Source organism: Jaculus jaculus, chromosome 8 (assembly GCF_020740685.1).
Source record: "Jaculus jaculus isolate mJacJac1 chromosome 8, mJacJac1.mat.Y.cur, whole genome shotgun sequence".
NCBI classification, from domain to species: domain Eukaryota; kingdom Metazoa; phylum Chordata; class Mammalia; order Rodentia; family Dipodidae; genus Jaculus; species Jaculus jaculus.
Window position 1 is genome coordinate 70,351,956 of NC_059109.1, and position 22,704 is coordinate 70,374,659.

The 22,704-nt window shown below is 38.2% G+C and overlaps 1 protein-coding gene across 2 annotated transcripts; it reads left to right on the forward strand.

Moving 5' to 3' along the window:
* The first annotated feature begins 18,950 nt into the window (after nt 1-18,950).
* On the forward strand, nt 18,951-22,413 carry LOC101600988 (olfactory receptor 11H6-like). 2 transcript variants are annotated; one of them, XM_012951586.1, is made up of 2 exons: nt 18,951-18,985; nt 21,495-22,413. In XM_012951586.1, the coding sequence occupies exons 1-2, from the start codon at nt 18,951-18,953 to the stop codon at nt 22,411-22,413; spliced, it is 954 nt and encodes a 317-aa protein (XP_012807040.1). The 2 variants fall into 2 exon arrangements, with proteins under 2 accessions (XP_012807040.1, XP_004670189.1); XM_004670132.1 differs by lacking the exon at nt 18,951-18,985 and having other exon boundaries at nt 21,463-22,413.
* Nucleotides 22,414-22,704: the final 291 nt, after the last annotated feature.

Here is a 22,704-nt window from a genome sequence, read left to right on the forward strand (position 1 = left end):
CTCAGAGGTTGGAGTCCTTATTTAACCGGTGAATTAACCAAAGTATTCTCCCTATAGTCTTAAGCTTAGTTTTTTCAAAAAAGAAAGAAAAAAAAAAAAACAGTAAATTGCCACGCCAACTCCAGTGGAGTCTGCATGATTTGTTCACCAGGCCAAGCTGAAAGCTTGAAGGAAGAAAGCCTCCTGGAAGGACGTGCATTCTCCAGTCTTGTAGTGCCTTTTGCTCTCTCTAACAGCTTTTTGCTTCATTACTACTGTTCTGTTCCTGACACATGACAGCAGCATGATGTTCTTTCACAATTTAGTAAAAATTAGATATGGAGCAAGTTTGTAGAAAATTGAGTCACCTGATGGTGTGACGCTTCCTCCAAAGACCCCGCTATCATTTCAAGCCATAGTCAGAATCCCGAGGACCAGAACCAATCAATGAACAATTACCTTATACAGGAGTGTATAGGAATGGGGATATGCTAGAAAACAATGGTGGGAAGCATGTTTCTTGGAAATCTTTAACTTTTGTGGACAGACTTGCTAGGTCAAAGCCACCTTGGTGCTTGCTTAGGAAAGCACAAAGAGAAAGCATTAGGAAACAACTGGGATCCAATTATGAGAAGACAGGCTTTGATACACCTACATTTTTGTGGCATGGTTCAAGGAAGAAAATATACTAGAGTTATGAAGTCACCCTGTTAGAACTTTTGTTAAAAATACTTGATGCTTGAAGCAGGCTAAAAACCAAATGTCATTTGTAACCACTGACTGTCTAACACTGATTTTGGTGAGATATTAACTATTAAATTTGTGATTGTAATCTTTACTCAATGTATTTGTGCCTCTCCTGGAACAGGCTATTCATAAAATTGTACCACTTAAATAAACAAAGGCTAAGCTTATACAGCCAGAATTGTAGATAACCTGATGCTCTACTTCAGTAAAATACACTCAGATACATTCACCTTGTATGTGTGTCTGTTTGTCAATTCGCTGACTCCTTGCCCACCTCCCAAGGCCCTGTTCCCCCTTGGGCTGGTGGTCCAGGCTTTGCCAGTCTGTGGCAGTGAAAAACACTGCTTAAAGACTTACCATATGACTCCCTCCTGTCCAAGGACCTCCCAAGACTCACCTTACTCTTTTTTGTTTGTTTGTTTGTTTTGTTCTAGTCATCAAATGATTGCCTCATTTACTATGAAGTCCTTCTTTATATGGTCACATGCTAAAGGAGTTAAGTTCTAGGTCTCCCCCAGGCCTAATTCGTCCCACCTCCTTGAAAAACTCATCATTTAGAAGCACTTACATCCCACCGTGCTCAGATTTGGTGGTGAAGATGACTCACATGTCACCATAGACTATTCTGTGTAGAAAGCTGCTCTGTAAGTAGCAGGCAGTGTTGGTGCAGTGAGGGGGGCAGGGCAGAGGAGAGAGTCAACTGACTTGCAGAATGTCCAGAGTTGAGTGTCTTCCTACTAATTTCTACATTTCAAAATTATGACAGCCTCTGGCTGGGTCCAGATTGAAATTTAACATGACAATGGAAAATACTGGTCAATCCTTAACTTAGAAATCACTTAACATGTTCCCATTTTGGAACTAGTACTTTTAACTTGCCCTTTCAGATACTGACCCACTTAGAACTCTTTCAACTGCTAGTTATTCTGTTCTTCATGTCCTAACACAATTTTAATCTGTCACCTGGGGCTGGTTTCTCCCTGTGATTTCATAGTAGGTTTTATTCTTTGAGAAATTCTGATCATATATCTTTTCCTAAACTAGAATAACCTTTATTTAAACTGTGTGATACTGCAGCCAGGTAAGGGAACTTCTTCCAGAGAGCCTTATACTGCTTGACCAAAGAACTTATGTAAATATCACCCATTTCAAAGTTCTTGTTTATTCTTTTGACCAAAGATTAAGTGAAGGGAATTTTTGGCTTTATTATACCCAAGATGAACTTTTCTTCTAGTAGTCAGCAAGTATGATAGGGGAAGGATTTAGAACAGAGTGAAAAGGCTGTGGGAAAGTGTTGCTTGTCCCTTTAATTAATAAAGATGCCCAATCCAAATTCTCCTGGGCTCCTTGCCATCAGCTGTGGGATGTCTGTAAATGAACAGAGTAGAGGTTGGAAGCAGTATTGTTTTGAAGCTATTCTCATGCACTAAGTAGAAGACATCTTTGGTCATTGACAGCATCTGAGCCTTAAACCCTGGAGGATATTCCAAGGTTTTATGTCACTTTAAGAATAGGAAATGGTGGACTGGAGAGATGGCTTAGCAGTTAAGGTGCTTGCTGTGAAGCCTAAGGACCCAGGTTTGATTCCCTAGTACCTACATAAGCCAGATATACAACGTGGTGCAAGCTTCTGAAATTTGTTTGCAGTGGCTAGAGGCCCTGATACACCAATTCTCTATCTGCACTTCCCCCAATGAAGATATATATATATATATATATATATATATATATATATATATATATATATATATATTTTTTTTTTAAAGAATAAGAAATGGCAAGTAACAGACCATGGAAAGAGGACTATATGTAGATGTGCAACTTAAAGAAATCGTGGGAACAAAATCCTATAAAACACAAATGCATTGCTCACTTTCACCTCTGTAGAATTCACCTGGAATATCAAGTAGGTTTTGCAGTTACTGTTTAATGATGTAGTTTAGGGACTTCAATAGTCACAAACTGGCCAGGCACAGTGGTGCACACCTTTAATGCCAACACTGAGGAGACCCAGATAGGAGGATCACTGTGAGTTTGAGGCCAGTTTGAGACTATATAGTGAATTCCAGATCAGACTGGGCTAGAGCAAGACTGTACCTTGAAAAACCAAACAAGAAAAAAAGTCATCAGCTTTAAGCAGTGCACTTTGCTATTTTATTTGGCCTGCATGAAGTCACTGCAATTGAAAATGTTTGTATAAGTGTACTTACGGTATGTGTTTATTTTGAAGTCACAAGACTCCTTTGAAATATTTAGGGTCTCTGTGCTTTCTAGAGGACCAAATGCTTTATATACATTATACATAGTTAATTGTTCTTTAATCTTCATACAAATCTCTGGTCCAGTCATATCATGATTACCCTTGTTTATCCAAATTCCTGGGGGAAATAAATAGAAGTGTATGTCAGAAGAAATCTGGTATTTAAGAATGAGTAGAAATTTCAGACGTTCAGCACAGTTTGAATGGTCAATTATTACTACCAAAGCCCATAATCTGAGTTGGTCTATAGAGGTGAAACTAATTTGTTTCATTTTTCCTATCATTTTTGCTTAGCATTGCCCATATTCATTTCAGGTTTATAACACTTATTTCATAGATCACATTGGAAACCAGATAAGGATAGTCAGGAGGTATTAGGACTGTACACAAGAGTGGACCAAGGGCAGTAACACTATCTTCTGTCTTCAGAAGCTTTAACTTAGCAGAAAAACAGCTTTGAAGCACTTTTTAAAACTTTTCTCTTTGCCTTAAAGAAAAACAAAATTTTTAAGAGTCTAGTTGTTAAAAACTGTACCATCAGGTGTGGTGATCTTTAATCCCAGCAGTGGGGAGGCAGAGGTAGGAAGACAGCCATGAGGTCAAGGGCACCCGAAACTATATAGTGAATACTAGGTCAGCCTGGCCTACAGCAAGACCCTACCTTGAAAAACCACAAAAAAAAAGTGTCTAGTCTCCAGAACTCTTGATTATTCCTTGCTGGAAGAATCTAACCGTCTTAGTACACTCCCCGCCCCCCTTCCCTGCCAACTCACTTCAACTCTCCCACTCTCCTGGTGAGGGACGTTTCAAGTGGCCCAAACTTTTTCCTTGTGTTGTGGAAAATGAGCAGAAACATCTTACATGAACACAGAGGACAACACTCCTTCCAGCAGCCAAGGACTCATTCTAACTGTGACTGCTGTCTAACCCCTCTCTCCTTCACTTGGCCTTTTTTCCCTTTGATCTTCAAGTTTTGGGTTTTCAGAATTACAGCTGCAGAGAAAACTGACATGATGGACGGTACTGGACCATAGAGGTTGGTAGCTCAGACAGCCTGCTCCTCCCTGCACATTCGGCTGTGCACTTAGGAAGCAAGCAACTTGATTAACTCCCTTAGTTAACGGAGCAAGTATCGAAGTTTCTCATGCCTGGCATGGTCTAGTTAGATCATCTTCTGGGTGATACACTTGCTTCCTATTGTTACTGAGAGCAGGAAGTGGAATGGCTAACTGAGGAAGATGTTCTGACTTCCTATTTTCCTCTTTTTCCAAATTGGTGAAGAGTGAGAAACTTCTTGATTATTTCTAGAAAAGGGTGCATCATTCTGTGTGAGCCATTGCTGCCAGCCAGATGTGGTTTGCAATACCAGTGCTCCTGAGGCTCAGGCATTCCAGGTTAGCCTGGGCTACAGAGCAAGACACAATCTCAAAAAGAAAGAAAGAAAGAAAGAAAGAAAGAAAGAAAGAAAGAAAGAAAGAAAGAAAGAAAGGAAGGAAGGAAGGAAGGAAGGAAGGAAGGAAGGAAGGAAGGAAGGAAGGAAGGAAGGAAGGAAGGAAGGAAGAAAGAAGGAAAGAAGGAGGGAGGGAGGGAGGGAAGGAAGGAAGGAAGGAAGGAAGGAAGGAAGGAAGGAAGGAAGGAAGGAAGGAAGGAAGGAAGGAAGGAAGGAAAAAGGGAAAGAAAGAAAGAACGGAAGAAAGAAAGAAAGAAAGAAAGAAAGAAAGAAAGAAAGAAAGAAAGAAAGAAAGAAAGAAAGAAAAAGAGGGGGCCAGACATGGTGTCCCATGCCTTTAATCCCAGCACTTGAGAGGCAGAGGTAGGAGGCTCTCCATGAGTTCAAGGCCACCCTGAGATTACATAGTGAAGTCCAGGTCAGCGTGGGCTACAGTGAGACCCTACCTTGAAACCAAAAAATCATTTAAAAATCTTTAAAAAAAAAAAAAAAAAAGAGGGGCCAGTGATTGCTATGACCTAATTTCCGGGTCCCTTTTGTAGGCAAGCCACAATGTGACTTTGGGTCTGCTTCAGCTGTGGGGTCAGAAGAGAATGTGAGTAGTGGATTCCTCTCTAGATGCCTCCTCATGAACATTAAGCATTGTTGGGTGTTTCTCACTGGTAAAATCAGCCTAGCCCAGGCTTCTGAAGGTAAGAGGTTAGGAAAATCAAGGCTGCATCTTGGCTGCTCAGCCAGTAAATACTTTTTTTTTTTCAATCCAAGAACCTGTAGATGTGCTGCCACCTGCACAACTCTGAAGATCAGTACCCAGCAGGCATTTAATCCATTAAGCCAGTTAATCAAAATACCTTCCACGTGGAGAAAAGCATGGCCCTTCCTGGCCTCCGCCTTACCCACATGAAATGTGTGCTTTGGCTTCATGGCCAATTGCTGTTTGTCCAGCCAGACAACCAGTGCATAGTGCTGCCTCCCTCCCTCCCCCCTCACCATACAGAACTGCTAGGGCCAGCCAGTGGTTCCTATACTTCACTAACACACAAAATGCTGCCATTCTTTTGTGGTTTCCAGTGATTTCTGTCTTTCAAGCAGATTTTTGCTAAAGACTGTATCTTTATTAGGGAGGAAACACAAAAAGCTAGTATAAGCCCTTAAAGGAAATGTTTGTACTCTGGTGAGCCTGGCAGTCTTATGTTCACAGTCCACCCTTAGCAACTTGGTGGGGAGAGCTATGGACAAGATTCTGTTTACTGTGTTAATAGGACTCATGATAAATGGCCTTAAACTGTTCATCTTTCTGATATGACTTAACAAAAAACTGACCTTAAAGAAGGCAATTGTTCTTAAACTACTGTCACAGTCCTGTTAATGAAGCAATACTCAAAGCTCTCTGTTCTTTTGGCACAGTTGTGGGGAGGTTGAATGAAGGTACAAACAAGAACAGTACCTTGATGTGCTTTCTAAGTGTCTACTCCCTTGCCATCTGCATGGATAAATGAATGCATGTGCAAGAAGATTCAAGCCCACTCAAAGTTAAGCACAATTTCCAAGTGCTTGTGCAAAGCCTGATTGAGATTGGCTTAGGCCTTCCAAGAGATACCACCAACTAAAGTGCAGTGCTGACTTGTCTTCAACCTTGATGTCATTGCCCTAGAATTATTTGCTCAGTGGATGGAATTACTGAAAACTTCCTGTTGTTTCTTTACAGGACACTAGAATTAACTCCCATCTTGTTAATTGAGACAGCATGCCCATAATCTTAATAATCTCTCATGTAAGGGCAGGAAGAAGAAGTGGTTAAGGACAGAACAGCAATTCTTGGGGGAGAGAGAGCTGACATCTTATTTGTTGATGAATTTTGTTCCACTGACTGAATTATTGTATTGGAATCTGCATGGTGTACTGTGACAGGAATACCTTCCATTGCTGTGCTGTTCATATAATTTGAAAAAGTAAGAGAGGTGTAAAGAAAAGTATTTTATTTAATTTTAGTACCATTTTTAAAATGTCACTCATCCTTAACCTTAACATTTTGGCTAGGTGATTTTAAAATTTTTTCATTTTAGTTGGGCGTGGTGGTGCACGCCTTTAATCCCACCACTTGGGAGGCAGAGGTAGGAGGATCACCATGAGTTTGAGGACACCCTGAGACTATGTAGTAAATTTCAGGTGAGCCTGAGCTAGAGTGAGACCCTACCTTGAAAAAAAAAAATCATTTTATATTGGATGACTGTGAAGCTATCCATAGTGGAGTGGGGGAGTGTGTCAATTTTGAGATTGCATGTTAATAACTAAAGGGGACATACTTGAGATGAATCATCCCATGCAGAATGGTTTTGCCCTAAAAAGAATTCAGAAAAAACAATTAAAATTCCTAGAATATAATGATGAATATACAACTTATCAAAACTTATATGACACAATGAAAGCAGTCCTAAGGAAAAAATTTATAGCACTAAATGCCTTCATAACAAAGACAGAGCGATCCCAAATTAATAACCTAACAGTCCTCCTAGATGCATTGGTAAAACAAGAAGAATTCAACCCTAAATAATCCAGGTGGAAAGAAATAATCAAGATCAGAGCAGAAGTTAATAAAATGGAAACAAAACAATTTTTAAAAATAGATGAAATGAAGGTCTGGTTCTTTGAAAAAACAAGCAAGGTTAATAAATCCCTGGCCAATTTGATTAAGCAAATAAAAGTCTAAATAACAAAATCAGAAATGAAAAAGGAGAGGTCACAATCACATCAATAAATTGGAAGAATCATTAGGGCACACTTCGAAAATCTCTACTCAAGAAAAGAGGATAATCTGGAAGAAATGGATGAATTCCTAGATACATACCACCTACCAAAACTAAATCAAAAACCTCCCCAAAAAGAAAAGTTCATCTGAATGGATTCTCAGACAAATTCTATCAACCCTTCATTGAAGAACTGAAACCAATTTTTCTCAAATTGTTTCACATAATGACCGAGCAGAGAATCCTCCCCAGCTCCTTTTATGAAGCTATCACCTTAATTAACAAACAAAACAAGAGATAGAAAAGTAAAAAAGAAAACTATAAGCTTATATCCCTGATGAATTTAGAATCAAAGATCCTAAACAAAATCCATGCAAACCAAATTTAAAAGTATATCAAAATCATTATCTACCTTGATCAAGTAGGTTTCACCCCAGGGATTCAGGAATGGTTCAACATACGGAAATCATCCAATGTAATGCACCACATAAATAAACTTAACCATAAGAACCACATGATCATCTAAATTGATATAGAGAAGGCCTTTAACAAAAATACACTACCACTTCATGACTAAAACACTGGAAAGAATAGGAGTGGAGGGCTTAGATCTCAACACAATAAATGCCACATATAAAGCAAACAAAATCTAAATAGTACTTAATGAAGAAAGACTTAAGGAGTTCCTATTGCAATCAGGAATAAGACAGGGGTGCCCACTGTCACAAAGTGCTCTTCAACATAGTACTAGAAGTCCTAATACAAGCAATAAGACAGGAGAAAGAAATAAAAAGGATACAAATGGAAATGAAGAAGTCAAGTTAGCCTTATTTGTAGATGACATGATCCTATACATAAGTGCCCCTAAAGTCTCCATCTCAAAACTTCTAAAGGTGATTAATTCCTGCAGTCAAGTGGCAGTATACAAAGTGATTGCACAAAAACAATCAGTAGCCTTTATATATGCAAAGGACAAATATACAGAGAAAGAAATCAGTGAGGCTGACCCATTTTCAATGCCAACACACAAAAGAAAATAGAATAACACTAGCCAGTGATGTGAAATACCTATATAATGAAAACAACAACAACAAAAAACTCAATAAAGAAACTGATGAGGACTTGAAAAAATGGAAATGCCTCCTCCCATGCTCCTATATGGGTAGAATTAATATTTTTAAAATGGCAATTCTATTAAAAGCAATATACAGATTTAATGCAATACCAATAAAATACCAGCATCATTCTTCACAGAGATAAAAAAAGAAATGATCTCAAAATTGATATGAAATGGCGGAAGGCCTTAAATATCCAAACATATGCTTTGCAAAATAAAATAAATAAATAAATAAACTTTGGAGGTATCACCATACCCAATCTACAGCTATATTACAAGGCCATAGTAACAACAACAGCATGGTGCTGGCAAAAGAACACAAACACAGACCAAGGGAACAGAATTGAAGACTCCAACCTCAGGCCAAGTAACTACAGCTACTTGATCGTTCACAAAGTTGCCAAAAATGTGGACTGGAGAAAAGATAGCATCTTCAACAAATGTTATTGGACAAATTGGATGACCATACACAGAAAAATGAAACTAGATTCACCCATCTCTCTATACACAAAAACCAAGTCCAAAAGGATTAAAGACCTCAATATAAGACCTGAAATTCTTCAACAACTGGAAGAAAAAATAGGAGGCACTCTCCATGATATAGGAGTTGGGAAAGACTTCCTGAACAAATGTACATTCCTAACCATTAGGGAAATGCAAATTGAAACAACCATGAGATTCTACCTTACTACAGAAAGGATGGAAATCATTAGAAAAAACTAACAATGACAAAAGTTGGTGAGGATGCCCCTGTTTGTGGCAATATAAACTTGTACAACCACTATGGAAATAAATTTGGAGATTCCTGAAAAAAGATGAGCATAGAGCTAGCAATAGATCTAATTATTCCCTTACCGAGCATTTATCCTAAATGCACCATGCATCAATACAGAGATATTTGCTTAACTATGTTTATAGCTGCTCAATTTGTTATAGCAAAGAAATGGAGTCAATCCAGGTACCCATCATTGGATGAATGGATAGTGAAGTTGTGGTACATACACACAATGGAATCCTACTCAGCAGTAAGAAAAACAATACAATAAAATATGTAGAAAAAGGACAGACTTGTAAGAGATAATACTCAGTGAACTCACAATCACAGAAAGACAAAGGATGCATGGTGTCACTCATCTGTGGTTTCCAACCTGGACCTGCTCTAGTTGCTGACATACCTGATAGGGAATGCCAGGCTCAGACAATAGGAATAGAAGGGTTTGGGGAGAGGGGAAGGAAAGTGGGGAAAAACAAACACAAATCCAAGATGAACTGATACCATGGAAACCTCTATCCTTGGAGATGGCCTAAAATATTTTTTAAAAAGATAAAAAGAGATACTCCTCAAAAGGAGTAAGGGAGGAGCATGCTAAAAAGTAGGGCCTGGGGGGGGGGGTGGGATGAAGCCTAAGCTTAAAAGAAAAACTCTTTCTGTCTCTGGCCTAGAATTTTTTTTTCCTCTCTCTGGCCTGTAACTTCCAGCACCAGAGATTGGTTGCTACCCACATTGAGGTGTTGATAGGGGAGAACTATGAGGTTCTAAAATCAAGACAGCCTTCTGTCAAAGCACTTTATTACCCATCTGAGGCAAAAGCGAAGACCCTATTGCTGAAGATACCATATACTATTGAAACAGAGCACAGAGAGACCTGGATGGAATTCAGAAAAAAAAAAAAAATGAGTTCCCACACAGTTACCCTGTCTAGTACTTTAAGTGCTACATGAGCTACTGAGGGAAATGTGGCCAACAACAGTCTGAGCAAATAGAGGTCTAAGCTACTTAGAAGCAAACAACTTGACAGAATGGACATGCCAGTGCATTAGTGGCACACAGCCTCACTGAGTAACCAATAGCTTTCTGATTGGTTGAGAGATCTGCTTAGTGTAAAGGAACTCATATCTGGAATTGGAACCAGAACAGAATCCTATGGAGAAAAAGATTATATTCTTCAGTGTCAAGCTGTCACTAATCTTTGGCTACAAGAGGGGTTAAACACATAAAATTCTCCCTAAATTAATAATGTATATCCCATTTAATCCATGCTGACTTCTTCTCTCCATTGGAGAATCTGTTCTTTTTTCAGAAGGTAGCAAGATCAGAGGTCATAAACTACCCCTCACACTTCAGCCAAACCACAGATGAAACCACAAAGGAATTGGGGAGACAAGTATGAGTGTTGCTTCTATACTGAACCTAATAATCAGCTCCAGAGCATGAGAGTCTAAGGATACCCAACACCTACCAAAGCAGAGTTCCAGAGGCTCCTAAGAGCTTATAAATGAAGTAGACTTACAACAGCCACCATAGCTCAGGAATGTTGAAGGAAAGGAGGCAGAAAGACTGTAAGTACCAAAGGTTGAGACATCATGCCCAGATGCATTCACTACCCCTAAAATAACTGAATGTGGCTCTCACAGTGCATAAATCCCAACCCCAGGAGCAATACCTGCAACCTCACTGAGGAGCATCCCCAAGAGAATGGGGGCAGAGATGAAGGAAAATAGGTACACATGATGTACCCATATGAAATATGTCAATAATAATAATAATAATTAATAATAATAATAAACCTATTCCAGGCCACTTAAACTCCTACACTAAAGATATATGGCTGAGAATGCTGAAGATAAATAGAAAACCCAAGCATCAAATTAACTCAAGATGCAAACATCTCTGAATACAAGAAACACATAAAATCAAGATGACACAATCTCGATTAAATGAGGTCATAGAACAAATGGAATTAACAGATATCTACAGAACATTTCATCTAAATGCTGCAGAAAACACATTCTTTTCAGCAGTACATGGAACATCTCTAAAATAGATCATATATTAGGACAAGAACCAAATCTTAACAAATATAAGAAAATTGAAATAATTTGTAGCACTCTATCTAAAAAGAATTAGATTAAACTACAAATCAACAGCAAGAAAAGCCATAGCACATACATTAAACTATGGAAACTAAACAATACACTACTAATTGATGATTGGGTCAATGAAGAAATCAAGAAGGAAATCAAAAAATTCATAGAATGGAATAATAATGAGAACAGAACATTAAAAAAAAATGTTTGGACTCAATGAAAGCAGTCCTAAGAGGGAAATTTGTAGCATTAAGTGCCTATATTAAGAAATTAGAAAGGTCATGAGTAAGCAACTTAATGCTTCATCTTGAGACCTTCAAAAAAGAAGAACAAGGCAAAGCAAAAGTCATCAGACCAGAAGAAATAATGAAGATTAGGGCATAAACTAATGAAATAGAAACAAAAAAAGAATGAATGACACAAAGAGTTAGTTCTTTGAAAGGATAAACAAGATTGACCAACTCTTAGCAAATCACCCATAAGAGAGGAAAGACATAAGCTAATTAAATTAGAGATGAAAAAGATACCATTACAACAAATAGTAAAGAAATCCACAAAATCATAGGGATATATATTAAGAACATATACCCCAATTAAGTTTGAAAACATGAAAGAAATGGATGATTTCCTTGATTTATATGACCTACCAAAATTAAATCAAGATGAGATTAATGACTCAAATAGACATATAACAAGTACAGAGATACAAGCAGTTATAAAAACAATTTCCCAACTAAAAATGTCCAGGCCCAGATGGATTCATAGGTGAATTTTAGTAGACTTTCATGGAAGAACTAACACCAATGCCTCTCAAACTTTTCTATAAAATAGAAAAGGAAGTATTTCTACCAAACTCCTTCAACAAAGCCAGCTTCACCCTAATACCAAAACCAAAGACAGAACTAAAAAAGAAAAATTACACAGCAATCTTCCTCATAAACATCAATGCAAAATTTCACAACAAATTTTGGCAAACAGAATACAAGAATATATCACAAAGCTCACTCATATCAACCAAGGCTTTATCACAGAAATCAGGGATGGTTCAATATATGCAAATTGATAAATGTAATGCATTATAGAAATGGACTGAAGGACAAAAATCACATGACCATCTCAAGGGATGCAGAAAAGGCATTTGACAAAGTCCAACATCCTTTCATGTTAAAAGTCCTACAGAAACTGGGAATAGAAGGAACATATCAGCATAATAAAGGCTATTTATGTCAAACCTACAGCCAATATAATACTAAATAAAGAAAAACCTGAAGCTTTTCTACTAAATTCAGGAAAAAGACAAGGGTGTCCACTGTCCCCACTTTTATTTAATTTGTTAAATAAAATTAATTTAATTTAATTTATTTTATTTTATATAGTACTGGAAATCTTAGCTATAGCAATAAGGCAAGAGACACACATAAAAGGGATATAAATTGAAAGGGAAGAGATCAAATTATTATTATTTTCAGATGATATGATTCTATACATAAAGTACCCTAAAGATTCTGCCAGAAAACTGTTAGAGTTGATAAACACTAATAGCAATGTAGCCTCCCTATGTGCTAAGAACAAACACAGTGAGGATGAAATCATGCCATTATTCCCATTCACAATTGCCTCAAAAAAATCATAAAATACCTTGGAATAAATCTAAGAAAGGAAGTGAAAGATCTCTACAACGAGAACTTTAAAGCACTCAAGCAAGAAATTGTAGAAGAGAGTAGGAAATAAGATATCCCATGTTCTTGGATTGGAGTAATCAATATTGTGAAAATGGCGCTAGGGGTGTAACGTCTGCTGCTGTCTGGCTAAATGTAGATACTGTGCTTATCAAAATGCCAAGTAAGCACTACTCTTACTGTTCATACCTTTATATTAATGCTACTATCATTTTTGGTAGAGAATCTTCTCTTTTAAGATGGTAGTGACCTTAGGATGACTCAGAAGGCATCAAGAAGTGACTGGAGTGCTCAGTACTGCGATATCTCTATCACACCTTCCAAGGCTCAGGGTCTATTGTGGAAGAGGTGGGAGAAAGAATGTAAGAGCCAAAAGGCAGGACTCCTTACAATGTACTTCCCCCAGACACAAAATGGCCTGGATATCCATGACCTCACAGTGCCTGACACTACATACACAAGACCATCATAATAGGAAGAAAAGATCTTGACATCAAAATAAAAGAGATAAACTTGGCCTACTAAAATTAAACCAAAAGAAATAAGCCATTTAAACATTTAAATAGCAATTAATGAAATGAAAACAACTATTTTAAAAAATTATAGAAACAAATCCCCCCAAAATTTAATGAAACAAAAGTTGGTTTTTTGAAATGATAAACAAGTGTAAGAAATCTTTAGACAAATCAAAGAAAAATAAAAAAGACCCAAATTAAAATTAGAGTGGGAGTCATTACAAATGATACAAATGAAATGCAAAAATTATAAAAATATACCTTAAAAATATATTACACCATTTTTTTTCTATCTCAGTGAAGAACACTGTAGGGATTTTAATTGGAATTGCGTTAAATCTATATATTGACTTTGGTAGGATTGTCATCTTCACAATGTTAATTCTGCCTCTCCAGGAGCATGGGAGGTCTTTTCATTTTCTCAAGTCCTCCTCAATTTCTTTTTTGAGTGATTTTATGTTTTCGTTGTAAAGATCTTTCACTTCCTTGGTTAACGTTATTCCAAGGTATTTTATTTTTTTGTTGCTATTAAAAATGAGACTATATCTCTTATTTCTTTCTCTATATCTTTGTCATTTGCATATAGAAATGCTACCGATTTTTGTGCATTGATTTTGTATCCCACTACTTTGCTATAGGAGTTAATCACCTTCAGGAGTTTTGGGATAGAGTCTCTCGGGTCTCTTACATATACAATCATGTCATTAGCGAATAGAGCTAACTTAACTTCTTCCTTTCCAAATTGTATCCCTTTTATTTCCTTCTCCTGTCTTATTGCTTGAGCTAGGACTTCCAGTACTATATTGAAAAGCATGGGCTGGAGAGATTGCTTAGTGGTTAAGCACTTGCCTGTGAAGCCTAAGGACCCTGGCTCGAGGCTCAGTTTCCCCAGGTCCCACGTTAGCCAGATGCACAAGGGGGCGCACGCATCTGGAGTTCGTTTGCAGTGGCTGGAAGCCCTGGCGCGCCCATCCTTTCTCTCTCCCTCTATCTGCCTTTCTCCCTGTGTCTGTCACTCTCAAATAAATAAATAAATAATGAGCAAAAAAAAAATATTTAAAAAAAAGAAAAGCAGAGGTGAGAGAGGACATCCCTGTCTTGCTCCTGATCTTAATGGGAATTCCTCCAGTCTCGTTCCATTAAGTATTATTTGGGCCTTTGGAGCTTTGTATATTACCTTTATTATGTTAAGTTATGTACTAACTATGCCAATTCTCTCCAATGTTTTGATCATGAAGTGATGTTGTATCTTGTCAAAGGCCTTTTCTGTATCTATCGAAATGATCATATGGTTTTTATGTTTAAGCTTGTTTATGTGGTGTATTACATTGACAGATTTCCATATGTTGAACCACCCTTGTGTTCCTGGGATGAATCCCACTTGGTCAAAGTGGATAATGCTTTTGATGTGTTGTTGGATTCGGTTTGCAAGTATTTTGTTCAGGATCTTTGCATCTAAGTTCATTAGGGAAATAGGCAGGTAGTTTTCTTTTCTTGTGGCATCTCTGCCTGGTTTTGGGATTAGGGTGATACTAGCTTCATAAAAGGAGTTGGGAAGCTTTCCCTGTTCTTCAATTGTGTGGCCCAGTTTTAGGAAGATTGGTTTGAGTTCCTCCATGATGGTTTGATAGAATATGGCTGAGAAGCCATCTGGTCCTGGACTCTTCTTTTGGGAGAGGTTGTTTGTTACTTTTTCAATGGCTGTGAGTGTGATGGGTTCATTGTGGTGATTAATCTGCTCTGAGTTTAGCTTTGATAGATGGTATGCATCCAGGAATTTATCGATCTCCTCCACATTATCCAGTTTTGTGGAGTAGAGGTTTTTGAAATAAGTCCTGATGATTCTCCCAATTTCACTTATGTCTATTGTGATCTCTCCTTTTTCATTTTGAATTTTGTTAATTTGAAGCTTCTCCTTTTTTAGCTTGATCAAATTGACCAGGGGTTTGTCAATCTTGTTTATTTTTTCAAAGAACCAGCTTTTCTTTTTTTTTTTTTTTTTTTGTCAATTGCCTTAATTGTTTCCTTGGTTTCCAATTCATTAATTTCTGCTCTGATTTTAATTATTTCTCTCTTTCTGGAGCTCTATGGGTTGGATTTTTCTTGTTTTTCCAGTTCCTTTAGGTGGATGGTTAGTTTATTGATGTGGGATCTTTCTGTCTTTTTTATGAAGGCATTGAGTGCTATGAATTTTCCCCTGAGGACTGCCTTCATTGTGTCCCATAAGATTTGGTATGAAGTGTTCTCATTGTCATTCAATTCCAGGAATTTTGCAATTTCATTTTTCATTTCATCCACTATCCATTTATTGTTTAATAGTATGCTGTTCAGTTTCCAGGTGCCATTGGGATTCTTGGTGGGTATTTTGTTGTTGATTTCTATATGGAAATGCAGAAGGCCTCACATACCCAACATATCCTCAGCAAAAGAAATACCTCTGGTGGCATCACCATACCTGATCTAAAGCTATATTACAAACCATATAATAAAACCAGCATGGTACTGGCATAAAAACAGGAGTATAGACCAATGGAATAGACTTGAGGACCCAGAATTTGGGTCAAGCAACTATGGCTACTTGATATTCGACAAAGTCCTGAAAAATATAGGCTGGAAAAGAAGACAGCATCTTCAACAAATGGTGCTGGACAAACTGGATAACCACATGCAGAAAACTGAAACTTGATCCACACATTTCCCCATACACTACACTAAAATCCCAATGGAACAAAGACCTCAGTATAACACCAGAAACTCGAATACTACTGGAAGAAAATTTAGGAAGTACTTTCCATGATATAGGAATGGAAAAAGACTTCCTGAACAAAACCCCAGAAGTTCACGATCTTAAACAGTCACTCAACCAATGGGATCACATGAAGCTGAAGAGTTTCTTTACAGACAAGCATACAATAAGCAAAGCCAATAATTACCAACAGAATGGGAGAAAATATTTGTGGGTTATCCAACTGATAGAGGCCTAATCTCTAGAATCTACAAAGAACTCAAAAATCTAAACAGTAAGAAGTCAAACACCCCACTCACAAAATGGGGCAAAGAGCTGAACAGGCAGTTCACAGAGGAAGATACACAAATGGCAAACACACACTTAAGAAAATGTTCATCATCCCTAATCATCAGAGAAATGCAAAATAAAACACCTATGAGATTCCACCTTACTCCAATAAGGACAGCAAACATCAAAAAATCAAATGAAAATAAATTCTGGAGAGGATGTGGAGAAATAGAAACACTCATCCACTGTTGGTGGGAATGTAGGATGGTACAACCACTTTGGAAAGCAATATGGAGACTCCTGAAAGAGCTGACTATAGAGATACCAACAGACCCAGTTATTCCCTTACTGGGCATCTACCCTAAAGCCTTCAAACCACAGGCCAGAGAGATTTGCTCAACCATGTTTGTAGCGGCACAATTCGTAATAGCTAAGAGCTGGAAGCAATCCAGATGTCCATCACTAGAAGAATGGATAACTAAGATGTGGTATATCTACACAATGGAATTCTATACAGCAGTAAGAAAAAAAATGACACAAAGAAATTTGAGAAAAAAATGGTTGAGCCTAGAACAGATCATTCTCAGTGAACTTACCCAATCACAGAAAAAAATCACCACATAGTCTCACTTATCTACAGCACCTAACCTTAATCTACCCAAAATACCTTACATACCCAGCAAGCATCTCATGGACTAGACCCTAGGATGGAGCGGGAGGGAGGGGAGGGCATCGAAGGGGTGGGAAACACTAATCTAGACCCAAATGGCAATGGTACCATAAAATTCTACTTCCTAAAAGGCAGACCAAATAGCTGAACCTTCACCAGGGCCATACAGAAAACACCAAAACCACAAGACACTGGAGAGGGTAGGATCAAGTCTAACCTAAATCTTCTACATCTTCCCTCCCTCTCCCCCGTCCCCCCCCCCATACTCTCCTCCCTAACTCTTGTATATTAGTTATCTTTTTCCTCATTTTCTTAGTGGGCACTGACCTGTAACTCCCAGTACCAGCATGGGGCTATTATCCAAAATGAGCTTTTGATCAGAGAAACCTGCAAGGTTTCCTAAAAGAATGACAGATTTCTGTTAGAGTACTTGATGACCCACCAAAGATCAGTGGTAAGACCCTATAGCTGAAGACTCCATATGCAGCTGACACATAAAATGAAATGGCATAGCTGGAGGCCAGGAAAGAGTCAGTCCCCAGGCAGTCAGTGTGTATAGTGCCAGAAGGTGCTACATGGGCGACTGGGGGAAATGACCAATATCTGTCCAAGGAACTCATGGTCTAAACTACTCAGCAACAAATAACCTGTTGTGATGCCCACACAAGTGCAATAGTGGAACACAGCCATGGTGGGGAACCAACTGCTCTTGATTTGGCTAACTGATTCCCACAGTGGTGCGGGACCCATAGCTGGAGCTGGGAAACAAGTCAGAATCATATCCAAACATAAGCCCACTCTCCAATATCAAGCTACCATCAATTATGGGGTATAAGAGGGTCTACACCTATTAAATTCTGTATTAAAAAGGTAAGGGTTATCTCATTTGTCCTGGTGCTAACTTACTCTCCGTTGGAGATTCTGCTTCTCTTTTTCAGATAGATGCAGATCCTAAGGAGAGAGCCACCCATCATACCTCAAAAGGGCCCTGGCTGAAACTAAGGAAAATTAGCCAAACAAGCAAGGGTGCTCTTTTCCTGATGAACCATATACCAGCACAAGGGGGAAGGAGACCAACACAGAGAAAAATCAACTCCTACCAAATCAGAGAGCCAGAACCTCAGAGGCCCCCAACAACTCATCACTGAAGCAGACCAAAAATGATCCCAACATGACTCAGGGAAATTTTGCCAAAGAGTGGGCAGAAAGAATGTCAGAGCCACATGTTGGGTCAGGATATGCAGAGACATTTATCGTACCAATAACTGTGGGCTAGCTCCACAAGGCATGACCCATATATCTCAACAAAGAGGGGCCAATGGGGAGGGGGTAGGTCATGGATGAGCCTAATAATGATACCAAACTGCCTGTATTTGCTGAATGGAAAACTAATAAAAATTAAATTTAAAAAAAATAAATAATAAAATAAAACATTAATATGTATGTGATACCATTTCAGAATTATAAATCAAAAAGTGGAAGATTTAAATTATCTTTCATTTCTATCCCAAGCATTAGTTTATTAGAAGTGTCAAATAAATAAATTTATGTAAGTGTTCAGAATTATCTTTAAGGTGAAGATTTTTTTAATGCACTCATATGCATGTGACAAAACTTTTGCTTTTAATTTAATATATTTTAGGGTAGTAGAGTGAATAAATTGGCATTATATATTTTTCTTTTACCTTTGTTTTTCTTGTAATCATTGAAAATTTGTTATATATCTAAATATTTATAAAGTTCATTCTTTCAGTAATAGAAATTCCAATTACCTCTGTTAATCACTGAGAAATTGCTTAATAAAGGAATTGAATATATATATATATATATTTAAATAATGCTAACATATTGAAAGCTCAAGATGACCAAGGAACTATAATCTATGGCAATAAAAAAAATGAAATGAAACTTAAAAGTAACCCTTCTTACACAATTGAGTGAGAAAATATGAAAGAGAATGAGAATTTTAAAGTTACAACTCTGATTTTATCAAAGAAGAGATTAAATGCCAGAGACAAAGAAATGAATAAAATCAAATGACAAAATCCCTATTGCTGCTAAGCTGGTGTTGCCTCAGTGTTTACACCATCATAGCAATGAGCTGTTGAGTGAAGACAGAAAGTGTGTTCTAAGCATTGTATGAGATGATATAATCATCCTTTCAGAACCTAAGCCCCAAGAAACAATTAGTGGGCTCTTGAGGGAAGGGAACATTTGGAACTGAAAATCATCCCCCAGAAAGTCTCATTGCTGAAACCCACAGGAGGTGATCTCCCTTAAGAGAAGTAAATCAGGGCAACATAGTTAAGTATAGTAAATACACCAGTCCCTCTCCAAGCCATACCATCTATGCCAAGGTTTTGGACACTGACTTCCAAGGATGCCATACTACTACTCTGTCTGCCTGTGGCTACTGTAAAAATAGAAGATTGCAACTCAGACCTGCTAGACCAGTGAGGATATAGATTCACAGGAGATATGAATATAAGAGCTTGCATGTTCCCTTTCACTCTGATTCTTTTTGTGACTTAAGGAAACACCCAAGTTACATATGGGTAAAAGAAAAGTGATTCATATTTAAAATGTAAGAGAGCTAGGGAACTTGGGAAGGGATATGAAACTCCTGCCTTTATTAACCAAAAAATTGGACCCAGTGAGATCAAGAGAATAAATTTTAGTGTGGTGACATGTGGAAAGGACTGGCACAAAGCTATGAGGAATGGGCTTATGGTGGTTTGAATGAAGGGTCCTCCATACAGGCATGTGTTCTGAATGCTAGGCTGAACCGGCTTCAGCACTCACTTCCATCAGAAACATTTGGTACTTCCACAGAGCACAGCACCATCTACTAGGAAAGGAGAGCGACAGCGGAACAAGCACACCACCTGATGAGCTCATGCCGCCCAAACTACAAAGCAATGATTCTTCAGGCCTGTTGTAGTCCAATGTTTCATCTCTTTCACTCTTTCCTTGTGATTTTTGGGGTACTCTGAATCCTAGTAGAGAGGAATTTCCTACCGCTCCTCTGTACCAAACATGATTTATTCAATAGACTTAAAGAAGCCTGAAACTAAAGTACAATATAAAAAATTATAAACTTTTCTATGCAGTTGTCAAAATAATCAGTAAAGATGATATGATATGATGTGATGTAATATGATATGGAGAGAAGCATATTTTGCAACTAATAAATTAGGAAATATTCTTAGCCAGAAATCTGAATAAGCTTTAGTATGGTCATCATTTTTACTTTGGAACAGGTAGGCTTAAAAGAGGACTGTTTCCCATTAGCAGAGGGGAATCCATAAAATACATTAATAAATTGAGAGAAAACTGTAGGCGACAGAATCTTGAACAGTTTTGTCAGCTTCCATAAAGTAACTCAGGCAATATTCAACCTGGGAAATAAAAATGCCCCTCACCTCCCAAAACACTCCAATCTTTTCCATCTATAATGGAATTCAAGCCACGGAAGTGCTGGGGAATTGCTGTCCAATCCAGTCAGCTTATAGTTTTCCCATTCTCCTTGGGACCCAAAGGACACTTTCTGAGAGTATTGGACATTCATGACCCTCTGTATCTACCCCTGAACTGAAAGAATAGTGGTTTCTCTAGAAAACACCAAAGCTAAAAATAATGAAATAATACAGATTCTTCCTACTTTTCTGTAAGTAAACAGACTTTGATATAGATCAGGATTTCTCGGACTTGTATATACCATGTAGATTTTTATAAATGGAAGGAAATTTTGCATCTGGCTTTATGTGGGCCCTAGAGAATCAAACTCAGGCTGCCAGGCTTTGCAAGAAAGTGCTTTTAGCCATTGAGCTATCTCTCCAGCAAAATTGAGCCAAATTGAAACACTTATATAACTGTTTAGACAGTCAAGCTTTTCTGAACCAATTATATACATTAGATGACAAGATAGCACATTTGATGCTTTCTGTCTTGAAACATAAAATAACTACAAGACTGATATGGAGTAAAGTTGCAATGCATAAATACATGCCTGTGTTACTTTTCTCTAGCCTCCTTTTATGATACCTAGCATTTCAATATCGCTTCCAAAGATCCATGTAACTGAAACTCTGTCTGAAGTATTAAGGGGCATTTATATCTGAATCTGTGGGCACAAATACACGGGTGTTATATCTCATCATATATGTGTGAGTACTGCCACCAACCCTCTCCACACCATAATATCACACACATAATATCCTGTCTGAGAGAAATGAGACACAGTACAATAATTCAGATCATGATGGCATAAAACACTATCAAATTTGGACAGTTGAGAGCAGCATAGATTGTTATTTAGTTGATAGAATAGGGAAGGGGAAGGGGAAGATGTTGAAAAGGATGAGTAAATATCTTCTGTGTCTTTGCTGTTTCCTTCATCTACAATTCAGGAAGCATGAGTGCCACAAATGCATCAGAAGCCAGCAGAGTGACTGAATTCATACTCCTGAGTTTTTCCTGCTCCAAAGAGATTCAAGTCTTCCTCTTTCTACTGTTCTCTATGTCTTACATCCTGACACTGATGGCTAATGGGGTCATTATCTGGGCCGTGAAGGTGGACTACAGGCTCCATACCCCGATGTACTTCCTACTGGCCAACTTCTCATTCCTGGAAATCTGCTACATTAATACCACTGTTCCCAATATGTTAGGAAACTTCTTGTCTGACACCAGAACAATCTCTTTCACAGCCTGCTTCATCCAGTTCTATTTCTTCTTTTCTTGTGGCATCACTGAGACATTCCTATTGCCCCTGATGGCTTTTGACCGATATTTGGCCATCTGCCACCCTCTCCACTATCCTACCATCATGAGTGGTCGTCTCTGCTTTAACTTGATGGCCATCTGCTGGGTAACAGCCTTCCTTTGCTATCCAATCCCTATCTACTTCATCACCCAACTCCCTTTTTGTGGCCCCAATACCATTGACCACTTTGTCTGTGACCCTGGCCCTCTTCTGGCCCTGTCCTGCACCCCTGCACCTGGTATTGAGCTTTCTTGTTCTTTAATAAGCTCACTCATCATCTTCATCACTTTCATCTCCATCCTTACATCCTACAGCCTGGTCCTCAGAGCAGTGTTCTGTATACCTTCAGCAGCTGGCAGAGGTAAGGCCTTCTCCACTTGTGGTTCCCATCTAATTGTAGTGTCTATGTTCTATGGAACCATAATGGTAATGTACATCAGCCCAAATTCTGGAAATCCAGCTGGAACACAGAAGATTGTAACTTTGATCTATTCCTCAGTGACCCCACTTATAAACCCACTGATCTACAGTCTCAGGAACAAGGATGTGAGGAATGCCTTGAGAAAAATTCACATATGTGCAAAAATTGGACAAAATTAATGAGAACTCATGATTCACTGTGCTTCCCCACATTCCTATTTCCAATTTAAAAATGTAGCTGTATTTTTTTTCATTTTTTTTTCCTTTTTTGCTCATTCATTCAGGCTCAGGTTCTTAATGTTAGTTTTATGACTTTGAGATGTTTTTCAATATCCTAGTTAACCGGACATGGTGGTGCATGCTTTTAATCCCAGCACTCAGAAGGCAGAGGTAGGAGGATCACTGAGAGTTCGAGGCCACCCATAGTGAATTCCAGGTCAGCCTGAGCCAGAGTGAGACCCTACCTTGAAA

Excerpts from the sequence above, each read along its gene's own strand:
- LOC101600988 (XM_012951586.1), top strand. The coding sequence starts at position 18,951 with ATGAAACTTAAAAGTAACCCTTCTTACACAATTGA. Across the intron at positions 18,986-21,494 it reads AACCCTTCTTACACAATTGA|AGTGACTGAATTCATACTCC; the intron begins GTGAGAAAATAT and ends AGAAGCCAGCAG.